General features: G+C 37.4%; 1 protein-coding gene across 10 annotated transcripts in view; it reads left to right on the forward strand.

Moving 5' to 3' along the window:
* Window positions 1–22,933, forward strand: part of LOC121499534 (cytidine monophosphate-N-acetylneuraminic acid hydroxylase) — a 167,447-nt gene that overhangs the window by 65,750 nt on the left and 78,764 nt on the right. For 7 of the 10 annotated variants that reach the window (XM_041770249.1, XM_041770247.1, XM_041770253.1 and 4 more), the window contains 2 exons: window positions 13,440–13,643; window positions 16,642–16,733. In XM_041770249.1, coding sequence (XP_041626183.1) covers window positions 13,440–13,643; window positions 16,642–16,733 — 296 coding nt within the window. Of the gene's footprint in view, window positions 1–12,973; window positions 13,199–13,439; window positions 13,644–16,641; window positions 16,734–22,933 lie in introns of those variants that run through there. The other 3 variants (XM_041770255.1, XM_041770256.1, XM_041770251.1) reach the window with 2 other exon arrangements.

Consider the following 22,933-nt stretch of genomic DNA (forward strand, 5'->3'; position numbering starts at 1 on the left):
TTTTGGTTTTATTAAATAACTATTACAAATTTTAAAACAAAGTAATTTAATTTTTACTTTTTAATATACTTTATTGTTTGGAAAAGTTTTATATTTACAGAAAAATTGAGAGGCTAGTAAATAGTTTTCATATATAGTACACACAGTTTCTTTTTTTTCTACACAGTTTCTAATACTAACATTTACACTAGCATGATGTGTTTGCTATAATTAATGAACCAGTGTTGATACATTATTGATAACTAAAGTTCCTAGTTTATTTGTATCTCCTTTGTTTTACCTAAGGCCTTTCTTTGTCCCAGGATCACATCTAAGATACCACATTACATTTTTTTTTTTTTTTTTTACCACATTACATTTAATCATCATGTCTTCTTGGGCACCTCTTGACTAGCACAGTTTCTAAGGCTTTCCTTATTTTTGATGATCTTGGTAATTTCAAAAAATACTGATCAAATATTTTATAGGACATTTATTTATTGGAATTTGTCTGATGTTTTTTCTCAACATTAGGCTAAGGTTATGGGTTTTGGGGAAGAATATCAAAGGTAAAATGCCATTTCATTACATCACATCAAGGCTACATAGTCACATAATTTATCACTGTTGATATTGACCTTGAGCATCTGAATGAGGTAGTGTTTGTCACATTTCTCTACTCTAAAGTTACTCTCTCTCTCCCTCTTTCCTATGAGGTACTCTTTGAAAAATTACTATGTGTAGCCCACATCCATATAACTGTTTGTGGGTTTTGGTTTTGGTTTTATGGTTTTGGGTGTATACATGTGTTTTCACTTTCTTATTCTCTGGCCCTACAAGATGTGCTAGGTTCATCTTATGTATTTCCTTTCCTAGTCTTAGAAGCAACCATTTCTCTCTAAGGAGCCCTGGTTTTCTTTATTGGAGAATAATATTAGACACCAAGATCTGGCTGCCAAGTGTACTTGTTGCCCTGGGATACTGTTGCTTCTTGGCCCTCTTAGCTGACTGAGCCAGGACATAAATATGTGTATACTAATTAGTGTATACACACATATCATCCAGATTTTTCTATGTGTATCCATTAGTATCTACAGCAAGCTGAACATGAGTTCATACTGATGTCTTCAATTCTATCCATTACCACCCCAGTCATTCTAGCTTCTTCTTTGTGCTTATCTGTAGATTCCTACTCTAACAGGGATAAACCCAGCCCTCTCTCTTGGCACTCACTTATTTAATTGTGCAATTGCACTATATATATAGAGAAGCATCACAATTGTTGTTTTTTTTTTTTAGATTTTATGTATTTATTCATGAGAGACAGAGAGAGAGAGAGAGAGAGAGAGAGGCAGAGACACGGGCTGAGAGAGAAGCAAGCAGGCTCCATGCAGGGAGCCAGATGTGGGACTCCATCCCAGGTCTCCAGGATCACGCCCTGGGCTGAAGGCAGCGCTAACCTCTGAGCCACCCGGGCTGCCCTAAGCATCACAACTGTTAGCTCTCTCCCCTATGCAAAACAATATCGTCAACTAGAGTGTAACAGTTTTGTGCTGTTCCTTTTGCCTTTAGGCTTACAGACTGTTCATTTCCAAAGGTATTTGGCCAGTACCTTTCCCCCTCACCCACTTGAGTTAGGTTGTTACATTTGTAACAAATTCTCCTGTCAGTCTGCCTTCTTTCCTAGGATCCCTCCACCTTCTAGATGATTTTTTAAAAATTTGCCTGCATTGAGGGTCACTCTGTTCTATAGAGTTGTGTGGGTTTTGACAAATGTGTAGTGTCATTCCACTGTTGCAGTATCATATAGAATGATTCACCACCCTAAAACTCTGCTGTGCTTCATCTATTTGATCCTCACCTCACCTCACTCCCTGAACCTCTGGGAATCACTGATCTTTTTACTATCTCTATAGTTTTGTCTTTTCCAGAATGCCATGTAATTAGAATCACATAGTATGTAGACTAATCAGACTGGATTACTCACTTAGTAATATGCATTTAAGGTTCAACCATGTCTTTTTTGGATTGATAGCTCTTTTTTCTTCACGTGGACTTTATATTTTAGAGAGGTTTTAGATTCATGGCAAAGTTGTGCAGAAAATACACAGTTTCCATATATATCCTCGCCTCACACATACACAGCCTCCCCACACCAGAGGGGCACTTTTGTTACAGTTGATGAACCTACATTGACACATCATTATCGCCCCAAATCTATAGTTTACATTAGTGTTCCTCTTGGGTGGTGTTGTATCAGTTTGTGTAAATTCTGTGGGTTTGGATAAATATATAATGACACATGTCTACCATTATATCATACAGAATAGTTTCATTCACTTCTGTGCTCTGTGTATTCATTTGTCCCTCACCCCTAAACCCTGGGAACCATAGTCTCTTTCGTTTTGCTTTTTCCTAGAATGTCATATAGTTGGAATTATACCACACATAGGCATTTCATATTGTCTTTTTTCATTTAGGAATATGCATTTTAAGTTTTCCCTATGTCCTTCTGTGGCTTGACAGCACATTTATTTCTAGCACTGAGTAATATTCCATTTCCTGGCTGGACCACAGTTTATTTGTCTAATCACCTGATGAAGCACATCTTGGTTTCTTCCATATTTTGACAGCAGTGAATAAAGCTTTATAAACCTCCCTGTGCAGGATTTCGTGTGGACATAAGTTTCCAACTCATTTGGTAAATGCCAAGGAGTATGATTTACTGGATTGTAAGAGTATGTTTAGTTGTTTTTGTTTTGTTTTCAAATTTTATTTATTTATTTATTTATTTATTTATTTATTTATTTATTTATTTATTTATTTATTTTAGAAAGAGAGTGCAAAAATGAGCGAGGGGTAGGGGGCAAAGGGAGAGGGAGAAAGAGAATCTCAAGTAGACTCCATGCTGAGCGTGAAGCCCAATGTGGGTCTCAATCTCACAACCCTGACTAAGATCATGACCTGAGCTAAAACCAAGAGTGGGATGGTTAAACCAACTGAGCCATCCAGATATGCTGAATGCATTTAGTTTTGTAAGAAACCACCAGACTGTTTTCCAAAGTGGCTGTACCATTTTGTATTCCAACCAGAAATGAATGAATATTCTTGTTGCTCCACATCCTCGCCAACATTTGATATTTTCAGTGTTCTGGGTTTGGGCCATTCTAATAGGTATGTAATGGTATCTCATTGTTATTTTAACTTGCATTTCCCTAATGACATTTGATGTTGAGTGTCTTTTCATATGATTATTTGCCTCCGATATGTTTTTTGTGAGGTGTTTCGTTAGATCTTTGGCCCATTTTTTTTTAGCCAATTGTATGTTTTCTTATTGTTGAGCTTTAAGAATTCTTTATATATTTTAGATGACAGTCTTCTATTGGATATATTTTTTGCAAATATTTTCTCCCAGTCTATAGCTTGTGTTCCCATTCTCTTGATGGTGTCTTTCACAGGATAGAAGTTTTTGCTTTTAATGAAGTGCAGCTTATCAATAATTCTTTCATGGATGAAGTCTTAAGTGCTATATCTAAAAAGTCATGACCCAAGGTCATCTAGATTTTCTATGTAAGCTCCTAGGAATTTTATAGTTTTGCATTTTGCATTTACATATCTGAGCCATTTCAAATTGATTTTTGCAAAAGTATATATATATATGGTCTAGGTTTATTCTTTTGGATGTGGATGTCCATTTGTACCAGCACCATTTGTGGAATAGATTCTTTACTTCATTGCATGGCCTTTGCTCCTTTGTCAAAGATCAGTTGGCTATATTTGTATAGGTCTGTTTTTTGGCTGTCTACTCTGATTCCATTGACCTGTTTGTTTATTCTTTTGCAACTCTGTCTTGATTTATAGATTTGTAGCTTTAGATTAAGTGTTGAAGTCTGGTAGTTTCAAACTTCTGACTTCATTCTTCTCCTTGAACATTTTATTGGTTATTCTGGGTCTTTTGCTTCTTCATGTAAATTTTAGAATCAGTTTGTTGATATCCACAAAATAACTGAAAGTGTTTTGATTCTCTAGATCAAGCTGGGAAGAATTGACATCTTGACAATATTATCTTCCCATCTGTGAACAGGAAATCTTTCATTTATTTAGTTCTTTGTTTTTTTTTTTATCAGAGTTTTATAGTGTTTTTATATAGATCTGGTGTATATTTTGTTAGATTTATACCTGAGTATTTCAATTTTTTTAGGTTTTAATGTAAACAGTATTGTGTTTTTTATTTCAAACTCTCCTTGTTTATTGTTGATATATAGGGAGGTTATTGATTTTTGTATATTAACCTTGGATCTTGTAATCTTGCTGTAATTGCTTTAGTTTTAAGATTTTTCTTCTCATTGTTGATTCTCAGATTTTCTCCATAGACATCATGTCATCTACAAACAAAAGTGGTTTTATTTCTCCTTTCACAATCTATATATTTTTATTTCCTTTCCTTGTCTTATTGTCTTCACCAGGACTTCCAGCACAATGTTGAAAAGAAGTAGTGAGAAGGAACATTTTTGCTTTGTTTTTGATCTTAGTAGTAAAGCTTCTAGTTTCTCACCATTAAGTTTGGTGTGAGCTTTGCTTTTTTTCTGACGATGTTGTTTATCAAGTTGAAGAAGTTTCCCTCTGCTCCTAGCTTGTCGAGTTTTTATCATGAAGGGCATCAGATTTTGTCAAATGCTTTTTCTTTTTTTTTTTTTTAAGAATGAATGAATGAATGAATGAATTTAGAGAGAGCGTGAGCGAGCAGAAGCAGGGGAAGGGCAGAGAGAGAGAGAGAGAGAGATCATCTCGAGCAGACTCCACACTGAGTGTGGAGCCCGATGTGGGTCTCAATCCCAGGACCCTGAGATCAAGACGTAAGTGGAAATCAAGAGTGGGATGCTTAACCAACTGAGCCACCCAGGTGCCCCAAAGGCTTTTTATCTGTATGTATTGATATGATCACGTGATTTTTCTTCTTTAGGTGGTTGACATGATGGATTTTTGAATGTTGAACCAGCTTTGCATTACCTGGAATAAATCCTACCTGTTTGTGATGTATAACTCTTTTTACATATTGTTGAATTCAATTTGCTATTATTTTACTAAGGATATTTGCATCTGTGTTCATTGGAGATACTGCTCAATAGTTTTCTTGGATGTCTTTGTCTAGTTTTGATATTAGTGTAATTAATGATAGGCTCATAGAATAAATTAAGAAGTATTCTCTCTGCCTCTACATTCTGAGTGAAATTGTACAGAATTGGTATAATTCTTTCTTTATATGTTTTTGGTAGATTTCACCAGTAAACTCACCTGATCCTGATGCTTTTTTGTTTTGGAAGGTTATTTGTTATTGACTCAATCTGTTTAGGGACATCTACCTATTGAAATTGTTTCTTGTGTGAGTTTTGGCAGGTTGTTTTTCAAGGGATTAGTCTGTTTTACCTAGCTTATCAAATTTGTGAGCATAGAATTGTTCTTAGTATTCCTTTATTTTCATTTTATTGTCCATGGGATCTGTAGTGTTGTTCCTTCTGTAATTTCTGATATAAGTAATTTGTGTTTTGTCTCTTTTCTTAGTTAATTTGACTAGAAACTTACCAATTTGATCGATCCATTCAAAGAACCAGTGTTTGCTTTTGGTGATTTTTTTTAAAAGATTCTCTTTTTTCCAATTTCATTGATTTCTGCTCTAATTTTTTATAATTTCTTTTGTCTGCTTATTTAGGATTTAATTTGCACTTCTTTTTCTAGTTTCCTGAGTTGGAAACTTATATTATTAATTTTGGATATTTCTGTTCTCATATATGCATTCAACACTATAAATTTCTCCATAAACACCTTCACTGCATTTCACAAATTTTGATAACTTGTATTTTCATTTTCATTTAGTTTAAAATATGAGAATTTTTTTTTGAGATTTCTTCTTTGACACATGCATTGTTTTGAGTGTTGTTGTTTTATCATTGAGCGTTTGGTAATTTTCCAGCTATCTTTTTGTTACTGATTTCTGGTTTAATTCTCTTGTGCTCTTAGAGGATAAATTGTATGAATTCTATTCCTTTGAATTTATTAAGGTCTGTTTTATGGCCCCAAATGTGGTCTATATTAGTGAATGTTCCATGAAAACTTGAAAAGAGTGTGTACTCTGCTGTTATTGGATGAAGCAGGCTATAGATGTCAGTTATATCCAGGTGGTTGATGGTGCTGTTGAGTTCAACTATATCCTTATTGATTTTGTGCCTGCTAGATCTGTCCATTTCTGAGAGAGGGATTTTGAAGTCTCCAACTATAAGAGTAAACTTAGATATTTCTCCTTTGCCATTCTATCAGTTTTTGCTTCTTGTATTTTGGTCCTCTGTTGCTAGGTACATACATCTTAAGGATTATTATGTCTTCTTTCAATATTGACCCTTTATTATGTCATACCCTTCTTTATTCCTTATAACTTTACTTGCCCTAAAGTCTGCTATATTATAAATTATAAATTAACATAGCTACTCCTACTTTCTTTTTATTAGAGTTAGCATGATATATCTTTCTTCATTCCTTTACTTTTAATGTATATGCATCTTTATATTCAAACAAGCTTCCAGTTATGGAATGAGGAAGTCCCAGGAATAAAAGGTACAGCATAGGGAATATAGGCAGTGGTATTGTAATAGCTTTGTATGGTGACAGATGGTAGCTATACTTATGGTGAGCATATATAACATATAAACTTGTTGAATCACTATGTTGTATACTTGAAACAAATGTAACATTGTGTGTTAACTATACTCAATTTTTTTAAAAGTGTGTTTCTTGTAAACAGTCTATAGGTGGGTCCCCTTTTCATTGGTATATTTAGACCTTTGATGCTTAAAGTATTTATTGGTGTAGTTGAATTAGTAACTACTATATTTGTTCCTCTTTTCTATTCTTTGCTTTTGTTATTTGTTTCTATCTTTTTCTTCCATTTTTTTTTCCTTTTGTGGTCTTAATTGAGCATTCTATATGATTCCATTTTCTCTCCTTTCTTAGCATGTCAATTATAGTATTCTAAAAACTTCTTTAATGGTTTCCCTAGAGTCTGCAATATTCATTTACAGATCATCCAAGTCCACTTTCAAATAACACTATAACACTTCACAAGTAGTAAAGATACCTTGCAATAACAAAGTACTTCTACTTCCTCCCCTCCCTTGTATCCTTGTCATTAATTTCAGTTATATATAAGCTAAAATGGCTGAATACATTGTTTCTATTATTATTTTGAACAAAATATTATCTGTTATATCAACTAAGAAAAAGATTTTATTTGACTTTGACTTATTCCTTTTTTATTTTTCCTTCACTTTTGAAGGACAATTTTGCAGGATAATACTGATTGGGGGGCCTTTTTCTTTCAACACTTTAAATATTTCACACTACTATTTTCTTGTTTGCACAATTTCCAAGAATTAGTGTGTAATTCTCATCTTTGCTCCTCTATAGATAAGGGTTTTTTCCCTCCATCTTTCAAGATTTTTTCTTTATCTTTGATATTTTACAGTTTAAATGTCATATGCCTAGGTGTAATTATTTTTTGGCATTTATCCTGCTTGGTGTTCTCTGAACTTCCTGGATCTATAGTTTGATGTCTAACATTAATTTGGGAGAAATTATTTTTATTTCAAATATTTTTTCTGTTCCTTTCTCTCTTTATTCTCATCCTGGTATTCTGATTATATGTATGTTATACCTTTTGTAGTTCTCCCACAAGTCTTGGATATTCCATTTCATTTTTTCCAGTCTTTTTTCTTTACTTTTCAGTTTTAGAAGTTTCTATTGGCAAAGCTTCAAGCTCAGAGATTCTTTCCTTAGCCATGTCCAGGCTACTAGTGTGCTCATCAAAGGCATTTTTCATTTCTGTTACAGTGTTTTTAGTCTCTAGCATTTCTTTTGGATTATCTCTTACAATTTCTTCTATCTCTCTATTTACATTTCTCATCTATTCTTGCATGTTGTCTACTTTTTCTGTTAGAGCCCTTAGCATATTTTTTTTTTTGAGCCCTGAGCATTTTAGTAGTTTTTTTGTTTTGTTTTGTTTTTTTGTTTTTTGTTTTTTCAATTCCTAGTCTGGTAACTACAACATTCTTGCCATATCTGAATCTGATTGTAACATTTACTCTTTCTCTCTCTCTTTAACCTCTGTTTTTGCCTTTTAGTAGGCCTTGTACTGTTTCGTTGAAAGCTGGATTGATGTAATGGGTAAGAAGAACCCAGTATTGTTCCTAGGGAGGTTTCTACTTGTGGATTTCTACTCCAGTAATTTGCCATTTTCTTTGCCTATTGTCTCTCCAATTGTGGGTGTGGTCATTTGCCTCATGACCTCAATTCTCTGATGATTATAAGAAGAGTTGTTGATTTTCATTTTATTCAGCTTTTTTCTTCTTACTAGGAGAAGAGCAACTGTTTCCAAGCTGCTTAGATGCTGGGCTGGAAACTGGAAATCTGAAGCTATTCACTAATTTCTTTTTATCACTGCATGTTATTCCATTGTCTGGATGCACCACAGTTTATTCTATTCACTTATTGAAGGACATCATGGCTCCTTCCACATTTAGGCAATTATTAATAAAGCTGCTGTAAACATTTCTTTAAAATTTGTTTGTTTACTTATTTATTTAGAGAGAATGAATACATGTATAAATGTGGGGAGAGGCAGAAGGAGAGAAAATTCCAAGTAGTCTCCAAACTGAAAGCAGAGCCGGTGCAGGGCTATATCTCACAACCCTGAGATCATGACATGACCTGAAATCAAGAGTTGGAAACCAAACCAGCTGAGCTACCCAGATGTCCTGCTATAAACATTTCTATGCAGGTTTTTGCATGGGCATGTTTCCTTTTTAAAAAGATGTTATTTATTTTATTCATGAGAGACACAGAGAGAGAGGCAGAGACATAGGCTTAGGGAGAAGCAGGCTCCCTGTGGGGAGCCTGATGTGGGACTTGATCCCAGGACCCCGGGATCATGTTCTGAGCAAAAGGCAGGCGCTCAACCACTGAGTGACCCAGGTGCCCCTGGACATGTTTTCAAATCAGTTTGGTAAATACCTTAGAGAGTGATTGCTGGATCATATGGTATGACTGTGTTTAGCTTTGTGAGAAACCGTAAAACTGAGTTCCAAAATGGCTGTATAATTTTTTCTTGTCACCAGAAGTGAATTAGAGTTCTTGTTGCTGTACATTCTCACCATCATTTAATATTGTCAGGCTTTTGGTTCTTAGCCATTCTAATAGGTCTGTAGTAGTATCTCATCTTTGTCTTAATTTTCAGTTCCAAACTAAAGATGATGTTGAATGTCTTTTAATATGATTATTTGCCATCTGTGTATCTCCTTGGCTAATACTCACTTTTAACTTTTCCTTAATAACAACAACAAATATAACAACAACAACAAAAAAAAACCTCTCCAAAAAGTACATGTCCTCAGATATAAGTAAATAACTTCTGGGGTTAGGTTTGGATGCCTCTCTTTGAATTTTTTGTGTATCTATTCTTAGGTTTTTGGTTTGTGGTTACTATGAGGTTCCTATACAGCAACTTATGTATGTAGCAGTGTATTTTTAGTTTGTAGTCATTTAAGGTTTTTTTACGCTAAAGATTTTATCTATTTATTCATGAGAGACATACAGAGAGAGGCAGAGACATAGGCAGAAAGAGAAGCAGGATCCCTCCTGGGAGCCTGATGTGGGACTCAATCCCAGGACCCAGGATCATGACCAGAGCCAAAGGCAAATGCTCAACCACTGAGCCACCCAGGTACCCCTGTATTCACTTAAGTTTCAACTCGTTCTGAAAGCACTACATTTTTACTAACTCTCTCTACATTTTATATTTTTTACATTATATTTTATATTTTTATATTTTGTGTATCCTTTGATTATTGTAGATATAATTTATTTTACTACTTTTATCTTTAAAGCTTTATATTATTAGCTTTATTAGTGGTTGATCCACTATTTTTACCATATGTTTGTCTTTACTGGTGAGATTTTTTTTCTTTCATACATTTGATTATTTCTAATTATGGCCTTTTCTTTTCCACTTTAAAGGAGCTTCTTTAATATTTCCTGTAAATCTAGCTTCATGGTGATGAGCTCCTTTAGTTTTTCCTTGTCTGGGACACTCTATCTCCCCTTCAAGTCTCAATAACACTGCTGGTTAAAGTATTCTTGGTTATAAGCTTTTTTTCTTTTCAGTACTTTAAATATATATGCTACTCTCCTCTGGCCTGCAAAGTTTCTGCAGTTCCTGATACATAACTAATCTTCTTTTTTCTTGTTGCCTTTATGATTCTTTATCTTTAACCTTTGACATTATATATCCTGATGTGGATCTCTTCGCTTATCTTGTTTCAGACTCTGTGCTTCTTGGGCCTGGATGTCTGTTCCTTCCCTGGGTTAGGGAAGTTTCCAACTATTATTTTTCAAATAAGTTTTCTGTAACTTTTTCTCTCTTTTCTTCTTCTGGGATCCCTATAATGTGAATGCTAGTGCACTTGATGTTGTCCCAAAGGTCCTTTAAACTGCCCTCATTTTTTAAAGTTCCTTTTTTTTTTTTGTATACTCTGTCTTCCAGATAACTGATCTATTTTTCCAGATAACTAATCTACTACTATAATCTAATATGCTATTTATTCTCTCTAGTGTTTTCTTCATTTTTGTTCCAATTCTGATTGGTACTTTCTTATATTGTCTATTTTTTTTTTTATTTTGAAGTTCTCACTGTGTTCAACTATTCTTCTCCCAAATTTGGTAAGCATCTTTTTGACCATTACTTTAAATTCTTTATGAGATAGATTGCTTGTCTCCATTTTTAGTTCTTTCTCTGAGGTTTTGTCTTGTTCCTTTCTTTGGAGCACAATCTCTGTCTCCTTATTTTGCCCAACTCTTTGTGTTTATTTCTATGTACTAGTTCAGTTATACCTCCCAGTCTTGAAAGAATAGCTTTATGTAGGAGATGTCCTGTGGGGACCAGTAGCACAATCTCCTTTGACACCACAGTCAGGTGCTTCAGTGGTGTCTCTGAGTGAGCTGCTTGTACCTCTCTCATTATAGAGTTGTGACTTCTCTGGGTGTGCCTGTGGCTGGATGCAAGCCTGGCCAGGACCTCTGCAAGTGTGCCAGTGGGCAGAGCTGTTTTCCAGCCCAGCTGGATGACAGGCCCAGGGAGGATTGCTGTGTGCGTGCTGGTGGGTGGGATCAATGTCCTATTGGTATGAGCCTTGCCAACGTGCAGGGTTGTGTGGTGCCCCCAGCAGGGTGCACCTCCTTGTGTTGAGTTCAGAGGGAGGATTCCTAACTGGTACCCATGGGGCAGAATAAGAGCAAAAGCTGATGCTGCCAATGTGTTCAGTCCCCAGGGAGAGGCCCAGCTACCGCCTGCCTCTCTGGCGTGTACTCCAAGTTTACTAAGTGGGTCTCCTTCACCAGTGGTCTGTGCACTTGTAAATCTGGTATTTTTATGCTGGTTTCCAGGTCAAGTGAGTCTGTTTGTGAGCCCTTTAAGAGTGAGTGCTGCTTTCCCTTCAGTATTGTAGTTGTCCTGGTCATATTGCCTATTGATTTTTTAAAAAGATTTTATTTATTTATTCATGAGACACACACACACACACACACACACACACACACACACACACAGAGACATAGGCAGAGGGAGAAGCAGGCTCCCTGTGGGGAGCTTGATGAAGGACTCCATCCCAGGACCCTGGGATCACCACCTGAACCAAAGGCAGAGGCTCAACCACTGAGCCACCCAGGTGTCCCACATTTTTTCCTTTTGCCTTAGATTCTAACGTGATTTCTCAAAGAACTAGTAAACAAAGATGTAGTTCGTTCAACCTGCTTTACGTGGTGCATGGAAAGCCTTAGAATCTAACACAAAACTGGCCAAGCAGTTCATTCAATCAAGTAAAACAAAATATTTAAAGAGGCTTTCCTTTTACACTTTTAGACTAATTATCCTAGGAATTGTGTCAGAGTTTACTGTGGCTTGATGTTAGGTATTTGTACTCATAAGAACAAAGTTAAAAAAAGTTCGTAAGGCCTAGAGTAGATTCCTTCCTGTCAAATCACTTAACAAATATTTTTGGAAATATTGAGATCTGTTGTGAATATAATTACCAAGAATTTGGGACAGAAGTGACAATGAGAATCTTCTTTAAAAAAGTGAATCATATTTAATTATATAGCTATACTTTTATCAGTTTAAACATAGAAATAGCTTTCCTATTATTCTCTATCTTGGTGTGTTTTTAAAAATTACTTTTATTTCCCATTTAAGAAATTTGCAGAATGTCTAAAATGAAAGTGAAAATGCCACAAATGTACTTGAGCTAAATCAGTTTTAAGTTAATACGTGAAGGGAATCTTGACCACTTTTGGTTTGGGATGGAGTGTAAGATTAAGCAGCATGCACCCAGATTTCATACCATGCAAAAATATATGTGACATATGCAAAAAGATATTTTAGAACTTCTCTTGGCAAAAATTATATTCTCTTATGCTTCAGAGTAGCATCATAAATAGAGTTTGTTTAGAAATTGGGGTCTGAAACAAATTTGAAAGAGTCAAATGCTTCTTTTGCTGCTGGTATGTTCTTTTGTGTATAAATTATTCAGATTAAGTACAGTGGGAGGGTTAATTCATTAAATAGCTAGTTAGTAAAGACATACCCTGGGATAGGCAGTCTGCTAAGTGATGGGGAGAGAAACATGGAGAAGATAGAGGTTATTTTAAAAAGCATCTACATGTAAGTAAACAGGGCACCCTGCTGGGCATGAGGTTTTAATGTTTTATAGAATAGGAATGCACATTAAGAGGTGCTAAACTTGTCCTGGGGATAGCTTCAGAGGCAAGCCTCTGAACCAAGGCGAGGGCAGGGCAGAGGGGAAGGAACTGAGTTATATTTGAACCTAAAGTGTGACCCTCAGCGGCAAAAGGGGAGGAACTCTGTCATTGGCAGAAGCATCAGGTCCAAATGCTAGAGTACAGAGGTGGGGGAGAGCAGAGGGGGTTTTTAGAGGTGAATAGAGTTGTTTTTGAAGGAGGTGTGGCAGAGGGAGGAAGTGGTTCAACGGAATTGATAGTGAGCTGGGGTACACACTTTCCCTTGTACACTTTGTGGGAGCAAATGAGCAACAGAAGCTGAGAGAGCCACTATCGTCCTTTCCACATCCCCCGGGGAGAGGCAGCAGCAGACTATGGGCAGGCAAGTAACAGGGGCTTTCTTCATTCTCTGGGAAGGCAGAGACCCACATTCAGCAAGTAGGTCCTACACATAAAGGAGGGCAGAAAGTGCACCATCAGATAGCCACCACGCCTGGATACTTGGAGGGAGGGGCTTAAAAGTATTGTAGTAAAGAAGAGGTTTTGAGCTGTCAGTTCCAAGTGATTAGCTCTTAATACTTAACATTACTGATTTTCCACTCCAATGGTTTGCCTCTTTGTAGCATTGAACAAACAACAGAGATCCTCTTGCATCTGTCACCCATTGAAGTTGCCAATCTGAAGGAAGGAATCAATTTTTTTCGAAATAAGAACACTGGCAAAGATTACATCCTCTACAAGAATAAGAATCACCTGCGGGCATGCAAGAATATGTGCAAGCATCAAGGAGGCCTGTTCATAAAAGACATCGAGGATTTAGATGGAAGGTACTGACGGCTTCTTTTGCCTTCTCACTGGAGACCCCTCTTACAGCTAGATTTGGGCAGGAAATGTGCTCATGAGAAATTTTAAGCAAATTATTCAACAAATCACTTCCCCTCAGTAAATTGGTAATATTTACTTGTGCTCACTTAGGACATCTCTCTGATCACAAAATGTTATGATCTTTTTCTTAATTCTCCTCTAATTTTCACCCCAGCCTGGGTCAAGCCTCCAAAACTACCCCAAGGACAAGTGTAGCACCTCTTAGTGTGCATTTCTATTGTGAGAATTCTGAGATTTATCTCTAGCTTGATAGACACTGAAGCTTTAGGGCATGTGTGTCTATGTGTGTGAGCGAGTGTTTGGATGTGCATTGGCCTGCTTTTGTATTCAGACATTCAAGCCTCCCCTAGGTCTCATCCCATTGCCCCTGTAGTGTATGTATTGGGTTGGGGCACTTTTCCAGACCCTACCGGAGAGCAGGTACAATTTCCCTGGCCAGCCTCATTGTGATTAATAAACAAAAGTAAAGTCCCTCAACAGTACCTGCCCTGAACAGCAGCTCTTCTGATCACTTCTTGGAAGAACCTGCCTATTAAACTCATACCTCCACGGCATAAGGGCAGTGACAGAGCAGGGTGGTTTTGTGCATGCTAAGTTGACCTGTGTGGTTTCAAACATGCCCATCTTGGGCTTTTTCCTTGCACTGTGTTGTGTGTTGTCAGTCTTGTCAGATCACTCGTGGACAGTTTAGGGCTAGCATACCCAGATGGAGCTGGGCAGCAGTTCCAAAGCGCCTGCTATGACTGTACAGAAAGCCACACTAGAGGTGAGGATGCTCTCACGGCTGTGCACCATTCTGCTTCAAAGAATATTCAGTCTCAGGGCCCAACCTCCATATTGTTAGATTTTTTAAAGTCTTAATCACTGTTGCATCTGTAGCTTGCTTGGCTCCTCAGATAACGTTGCTAGGTTGGGAAAATTAAAATACAAGGATTCCCTCTAAATTTGCATTTCAGATGAACAGTGAGCCTATTTTTAGTATAAATGTGTTCCAAGTATTACATGGAATATACTTTTAGCTGACAGCTCTGCTCTAGAAGAACCGCTTCTTAATAATTTGCTGACAGCTCTATCTTGATTCCCTCCCCTTTTCTCAGTGGATCCAGTGAGGGGGACCTCAGACATGTGTGGTTTTGTCGCAGGTGACCTTTTTCTGGCACTCACAGCTGTTGGAGTCTTGTGACTGTTGCAGTTGGGAGACTCTGCTTTTCTTCTCTTCTTCCCCTCCCTCCTCTCCTTCACACAGTGCCCACTTAGCCAGTCATTTAAGGAATGTTACAGCTTTGTGATGGAGAGCATAATCTTGCCCCCCCCATCCCCCCCTTTAGAAGACCAGCTGCAGGCCTACCAGTTCAGTGACCTGGACAAATGTCTTATGGTGTTTGGGACTCCACCCCCTCCTCCCCGAGCCCTCTTAGCTCTCCTACACAGGGAGCCAGAACTCCTCCCCCTCTGTTCCTAGATCCAGCTCCCCAAGCATTTACTTGTTGGAACCAAGTCCCCAGAGAAACTTCTGCAGGGCTCTCCCCCAGCCACCTCTCCAAATTTGGCTGCTCTACTCAGTTCTCTGTGCAGTGATTCACCAGCAAAATCACTCACTTCCAGGAGGTGGTCAAGAATGCTGACCTACCTCTTTTCCTCTCTCCACCTCAGGCATTTTTATTCTTCACATACAACCCAGATCAGTAGCCCTTATAAGCTGTGGCTCTTGTTTCTTAAGCTCAACAATTTTTTACACCCTCTCTTGCGTGTGAAGCTATTGTTTTCTCCCGCTTGGCTGCCGCTTCTGAGCATTCCAGGTCCTGCTAGGTTGCTTCTCGAATGGCCCAGCATGCGGAAGAGCTGCATCTGTAATGTTCTCTCTCAATTTTTGGAGGGTTGTCAGCTACTCACTGATGAGAAAAGAGATGTCATAGAATAATCCACCATAAATCGAAGTGTGGCAGATGCTTTTTGCTTTATTTCTAGAAAAAAATTTTTTTTAAAATTCTAGATAGGATGAAGCTTGAAAAAAATCAGTCTAGTTCACTTACATGTTAAAACGGACATTTTTAGTTAAAAATATCTGAGTGTTTCCGGTGTGAGACATACTTGGTTGTTGTTTTTTAATTCTTTAACTGTTAAGGAAAAAAAACACACACAACTTCACTAGAAACACTGAGAAAAATAGAACTGTTTCTACCCCATCCCCAACTACCACACCCCTTTCAACGCTCTGGTAAGAAATGGAGAAAAAAAAAGTCACCATACATCCTGTTTTGTCACAGTCTGATTCTCATTTTGGAATAGATTTAGCAGAGTTAGCAAATGGAAAATGCAGAGTGCTCGGTTACATTTGAATGACAGATTAACAGCAAATTTTCAGCATCTCTCAAATACTGCATGAGATGTATTTTTAAAATATTTGCTATTTATCTGAAATTCATATTTAACTGGGCATTATTTTATCTGGTGACCATGCCCTGAAATTTTAGACTATAAGAAAATCCTTTATCTTTGAAAAGTGAAAACTTGAGCTGAACCAAAGCTTAGTACACTGTGGTAGAGGTCAAGTCAGAGACACGCCTTTATTACTGCTTTCCTCCCTTGTGTTGGCTCCAGTTGGAGCTCAATTAGTGAACCAAAGGCCACTTTATTCTCTCGGCTCTGTTGATCTTCGTCTGACACGTGTCATTTTGTGATGTGGAATTTAAATTCGTTCCTCCTTTATTTTATTTACTTTTATTTTATTTTTTTATCTGCCTTTTCAAAATCACCTACTGATGATGATTATATATTTCCTTGGCTATTAAGTATTATCTCCTAATGGTTTTCCTTTTACATAGTTGGTGTTCAAGCACCTAATTTAATTTCACTGCAAAATAATTCACTTAAGCATGGTAAGATTAATTTCATTTTTACCATTTCACAAACCTAAGTACAATTTTTTTCCCCATGCAGGTCTGTTAGATGCACAAAACACAACTGGAAGTTAGATGTGAGCACCATGAAGTATATCAACCCCCCAAGCAGCTTCTGTCAAGATGAACTAGGTAAATACCATCAGTATTAATAAATATGTTCTGCTATTGTTGTTCCTAGGATCCTTTATGTCAACTTATTTTTAATTACACTTGAAGCTTTGGATATATTCTGATTTTAAACTGTGTAGAGTTGGACTTTAAAAAAATTTTTTTTTAATTTTTAAAGATTTTATTTTTTTTATACATGAGAGACAGAGACAGAGAGAGGGAGAGACATAAGCAGAAGGAGAAGCAGGTTCCCTGTGGATAGCCCATGGCAGGACTCAATCCTAGGACACAGGATCACATCCTGAGCTGAAAGCAGAAGCTCAACCACTGAGCCACCCAGATGCCCCCCACTTCTTAAAAATAGTATGAACAACTGTAAATTCCAAACAAGATTTCTCCAAAAGCTCCCTTCATTTATTCATTTGTTCAGCACATATTTGTTGGGAACCAAGCATGGGTAAATGTACTGGATCTAAAGATGAGTAAGAGCCAGGGTAAATGAGACGATGTTAGAGGAAGTGGTAGCTGAGACAAGCCTGTGACCAGCTAGAATCAAGGAAGCTCTGACGGGTCTTATAGATACTGTGTACTGTAGAATGGTCCTCAGAATATTTTTTCTGTGAAGACACAGAAGGTAGATGATCGTATACATGATCCTCTGAATAATTATGATAAAGGCTCACGTTTTTAGCTGGGAAATTAAGTACTTCAAATTGCACAGCTCTTTTGGGCATTGATAAAAGGCTACAAGTTATGTCTGATTTTCAGTCAGCTGGATCCACATCTGCTTTTTTGCTTCCTCCTATCCCAGGAAGCCTATATAGAGTAAGAAGGGCTCAGTCATAGTAATAAGTGTTTCTTTTTTTTTTTTTTTTTTTTTTAGTAATAAGTGTTTCTGTTCTAACTTATTAAAATTGTGTTTTTTTCCCTAGAAAAAGTCACTTATGACAATCCTTAAAAGGAAATGTGTTAGGAACACTGTTTCAGAATGACTGTTACAGGAATAATGAACAGATTTTATCAGACTGGGAGATTACAGAGAGCTTCATACTCGAGATAGCATTGGAGTTGGTGATCTTAGGCGCTTCACTCCTGCGGGGGGTGTCCCTCTCTGTCCTAGATCACCACTTGTGGCCTTGGCTCTTAGCCCCTGTGTGTGCATGCTCACACACACAGTCTGGTGTTCACAGAAGGCCTTACTAGACCTTCGTCCCTGGTTAAGTCATATTCCAATTCCTCTAACGCCTGGAACTGGGGACCCCCTTGGAATAGGTGTCCTTGTGGAGTTTCAGTCCTTCCATAGCACAGATATGGTTCTTGTCAAGGTCGCCAGAGCTTTCCATGTGGCTTGATTCAGGGGTCACTTGCCATTATCAGCGTACCCAAACTCACTAGCATACAGCACTGTGACCTACTCTCCCTGTGGTGGGTTCTTTCCCTTGTATCTGGGAAGCAATGCTTTCTGCATTACTTTCCTATTTACCGCTGTAACAAATTCCCTCAAATATAATGGCTTAAAACCATGCAAATAGACCAGTTCACAGTTCTGTGGATCACAAGGCCAGCATGGGTCTCTGCTGCTAAAGTTATAGTGTCAACAGGGCTGTGTTCCTTTCTGGAAGCTCTGGAGGAGGATCCATGTCTGCCTGTTCTAGCTTCTAGAGGCTGTCTTTGTCCATGGTCAAAGCCTTGCCTCTCTATGGCCATTTTTTCTGCGGTCACATCTCCCTCTGATTCTTCTGTCTTCTGATTCCAGGTTTTAGAACTCTTGTGACATACATATTGGGCTCACCCACATAATCCAGGATATCCTACCCACTTTAAGGTCAGCTGATTAGCACCCTTAATTTTATCTGCAACTTTAATTCCCATTTGCCGTATAACCTAATCAATCTATAGTTCCTGGGCATTAGAATGTGGACATCTTTGGGGGCTATTATTCCATCCTGGTCCGGATTATCAGCCCCCACCTAGAAGCCTCAGTTCCACAACCTTCCAAGTCTTATCTGCTGTGCTGTCTCTTAAGAATGAGGAGGAGGAGAAGCAATACTATATATAAGAAAAACAAAAAGGAAACAATTTAAACAGGAGCAATGACTCTAGCATATCTTAAAAGTGATACTGAGGAAACTAAAACAATAGTTCTGATTATAAAGAAAAATAAAGGTTATATATATATATATATATAAGTTTATGGTTTAGAATATCAGGGCTACTCTTCCCCATGTGTCTTAGTGAGACCAACTCCAAATCGTTTTTTAAAAAAGACTCTGACCTGCACAGCTATCTTCCAGCTCCCCTATGAGTAGAGGGGTCACTGACTAGGGTGCATGTTTTTTTTTCCATTCACCCCCAAGAAGGTAGAATGCTGTTCTGGGGGAGTTGCTAATTTCTTTAACCATAAACTTATCCTCCCATGCCCCTGAAGGGGATGTCTGGACTACCATCTTCTTTTGTCAGTAAGCCCCACCCCATGTCGGTTGACCTAGTCTAGAAAGCCTATAGATCACATTGTTATCAGGAACTGGTTACATGTGCTGTACAAATACTGTAAAGTTAATTTGGCAGAAAACTGATAAGAATCAATGGTTTGCACTATTACAGTGTTTACATAAGTGGAAGGACAGTACACTATCATCCTCATGAATGTGTAACCTAGATATCTATAGGTCCTTAGGATCTTTTATAAAACCTTTGTCTTTTGGACAAGACCGACAGAGAGACAGGGTAGCAAAATGGTTAAGAGTGGACACACAGGGCCTGACAGCCTGGGTTCAGATCCTGATGCTCAAACACACAATTCAGTGACTTTGGATGAGATTTCAATTTCTTTATACTTCTGTTTCCTCAAATGCAGATAATATCAGTAGAAGCTACTTTATTGGGTTGTTGTAAGAATTCTCCAAGTGAACATTTGTTAAATTCTTGGCACTTGGTACACAGAGTATGATTATTTGTACATAGAGGTCTCAGATAATCTGCACATGTCCCCTGAGCCTGGGACCACAGAAGCAGGAAGGAGGGATTTTCCACCCAGTAGGAAGTTGGGTCAATCAGAAAACAGAGCGATGAGCTGGGAATTGGTGCTGAGGGCCGAAGTTCGCTGCCTTGACCTGTGAAAGGCAAGGCAGCAGGTGGCAGCAAGGTCAGCGGAGGACTGGGAGCAACAGACCCCAGTGAAGTTTGGCCTTTGATCAAGTGAGGAGACTGCATGAGAATGGAAATTGTGTTTGACAGAGCCCACTCCTCCGCCCAGTGCTACCTGTACTGTGGTGATTTCATACCATGTCCCAAGAAAAGGAAGCAACACGCAGTCCCACCCTGGGATATAAGCTGAGATGGTTTTGTAATTATCGTTATTATAAAAAAAAAGATGGTCATAATTACAAAGGTAGAGACGTAAAGGGAAGAAAGGCCTCATCGGCACTCCCATCACCCAGGATAGCCTCTGCTTTGCTATCTTTCCTTTTATTCTTCACCATGGTTACCTCTTCCCCTGACCCCTCCCTCTTCTCCCCCTCTTCCTCCTTCTTTTTATTGACATACAATTCATGGACCATAAAATCCAGCATTTTACTGTGTGCAGTCCAGGGGTGTTTAGTGTTTTCATGTGTTGTGCCATTACTACCATCTAATTTCAGAACATTCTCATTACCCCACAAAGAAACTTTATAACTATTAGTCATCACTCGTCATTCCCATTTTCCGTCAGCCCCTGGCAACCGCTAATCTACTTTCTGTCTCTGGATTTTCCTATTCTGGATATTTTATATATTTGGAATAATACAATACATGGCCCTTGTGTCTGGCTTCTTTCATTCAGCATTGCGTTCTCAGGGCTTGTGCGTTATGATTATGGCCTTTGTATGGAGAGACCATATTTCATGTGCACATGCATCAGTTGATGGATTTGAGTTGTTTTCATTTTTAGGTATGATGCTGATACTGCTATGAACATTTGTGTACAAATCTTTGTGTGGACATGTTTTCACTTGTTTATATACTTAGGAATACAATTTCTGGGTCATATGGTAACTCTGTGTTTAACTTTTTGAGAAGATGCCAAACTGGTTTCCAAAACACTGTACCATTTTCATTACTGCCACTGAGGTATGAGGGCTTCGATTTCTCCATATTCTCACCCACACTTGTCATTGTCCATATTTGTTATTATAGCCATCCTACTGGGTATGAAAAAGTATTTCACTGTGACTTCGGTTTGCCTTTCCCTTATAACTAATGATGTGGAGCATCTCCTTATGTGTTCATTGGCCATTTTATGTTTATATTTATTTATCTTCTTTGGAGCAATCTATCCAGATCTTTTGTCCATTTTAAAATTAAGTCCTTTGTTTATTAAGATACAAGAATGCTTTGTATATTAGAGATACAAGTCTACAAGTTATTAGATATGTGATTTGCAATTATTTTTTTGCCATTCTGTGGGTTGTCTTTTCACATTTGAACTGCAGTCCTTTAAAACACAATATTTTGAATTCTGATGAAGTCCAGTTTATTTATTTTTTCTTTGTAAATTGTATCCTTTGTGTCTAAGAAAGGGTAGGCCTAGAATATCTAAATCTAATATACTAATATACTTTATTAGACTGACATACAAATAGACTAATAGTCTAAGAAACCATTGCCTAATCCAAGGTCATAAAATTTACTTTTGTGTTTTATTCTAATTTTATAGTTCTTAGCTCACATTTTGTCCTTTGATCCATTTTGAGTTAATTTTTGTACATTGTATGAGGTGTAGGTCCAACTTCATTCTCCTGCATATGGATATCTGGCTGTTACAATACTGTTTGTCAAAGGACTAAGCCTTTCCCTGTCGAATTATTTTGGCATCCTTGATGAAAATCAGTTGATAAATGTAAAGGTTAATTTCTAGACTCTCTATTCCACTGATCTATATGTCTATCCTTATGCCAGTTGCATATTGTTTTGATTACTATAGCTCTGTAGTAAGTTTTTCAAATCAGGAAATGTGAATCATACAATTTTGTTTTATTTGTCAAGATTGTCATGGCTTTTCTGAGTGCCTTGCATTTCCATATGAATTTTAAGATTAGCTTGCCAATTTCGAGGAGGAAAAAAAGGGGCTGGAAATTTGGTAGGAATTGCATTGAATCTATAGATAAGTTGGGGCTTATTGCCATCTTAACAATACAAGTCTTTTGGTTATGACTATGGGATGCCTTTCTGTTTTTTAAGTTGTCTCTAATTTCTATTGACTGTGTTTTATAGTTTCTAGGATATCAGTTTTGTACTACTTTTGTTAAATTTATTCTGAGGTATTTTATTATTTTTGATGCCATTGCAAATGGATTTTTTTAATTCATTTTTTAAATTTATTTTTAATATAAATTTATTTTTTATTGGTGTTCAATTTGCCAACATATAGAATAACACCCAGTGCTCATCCTGTCAAGTGCCCGCCTCAGTGCCGGTCACCCAGTCACCCCCCCCCCCCGCTTACCTCCCCTTCCACCCCGCCCTAGTTCGTTTCCCAGAGTTACGAGTCTCTCATGTTCTGTCTCCCTTTCTAATATTTCCCACTTATTTTTTCTGGAATTGTTTTCTTAACTTCATTTTCAGATTGTTCATTGCTAGCATATAGAGATATCTTTATCTTTTTATATGACCTTGTATCCTACAACCTTGCTGAACCCATTTATTAGATCTAATAGTTTATGAGTTGGTTCCTTGAATTATTCTGTATGCAAGATCATGTTGTCTTGAATAGAGTTGGTTTTATTTCTTCCTTTCCAATCTGGATACCTTTTATTTCATTTTCTTGGCCAGTTGCCCTGGCTAGAACCTCCAGGTAGAAGTGACAAGAAGGGACATTTATCTTATTTCTGATTTTAGGGGGAAGCATCTAGTCTTTCACTATGAAGTATGATGTTAACCAGGAGGTTTTATTGGATCCCTTTAGCAGGTTGAGGAAGTTTTCTTCTAAATTTTATGAGAGGTTTTTTTTTTTTTAAATCACAAAAGGTTGTTGGATTTTGTTGTATGACTTTTCTACATCGAGAAGATGATGTAGTTTTCCCTCCTTTGTTCTATTAATGTGATGTATTATATTGATTGGTTTTCAAATATTGAGCCAGTCTTATATCTTTTGAAAATTGAACCTCATCTAAACCCCAATTGGTCATGGTAATAATTATTTTTTATATTGCTAAATAGTAATTGCTAATATATTTTTAAGG

Source organism: Vulpes lagopus, chromosome 10, assembly GCF_018345385.1.
Source record: "Vulpes lagopus strain Blue_001 chromosome 10, ASM1834538v1, whole genome shotgun sequence".
Lineage (NCBI taxonomy): Eukaryota > Metazoa > Chordata > Mammalia > Carnivora > Canidae > Vulpes > Vulpes lagopus.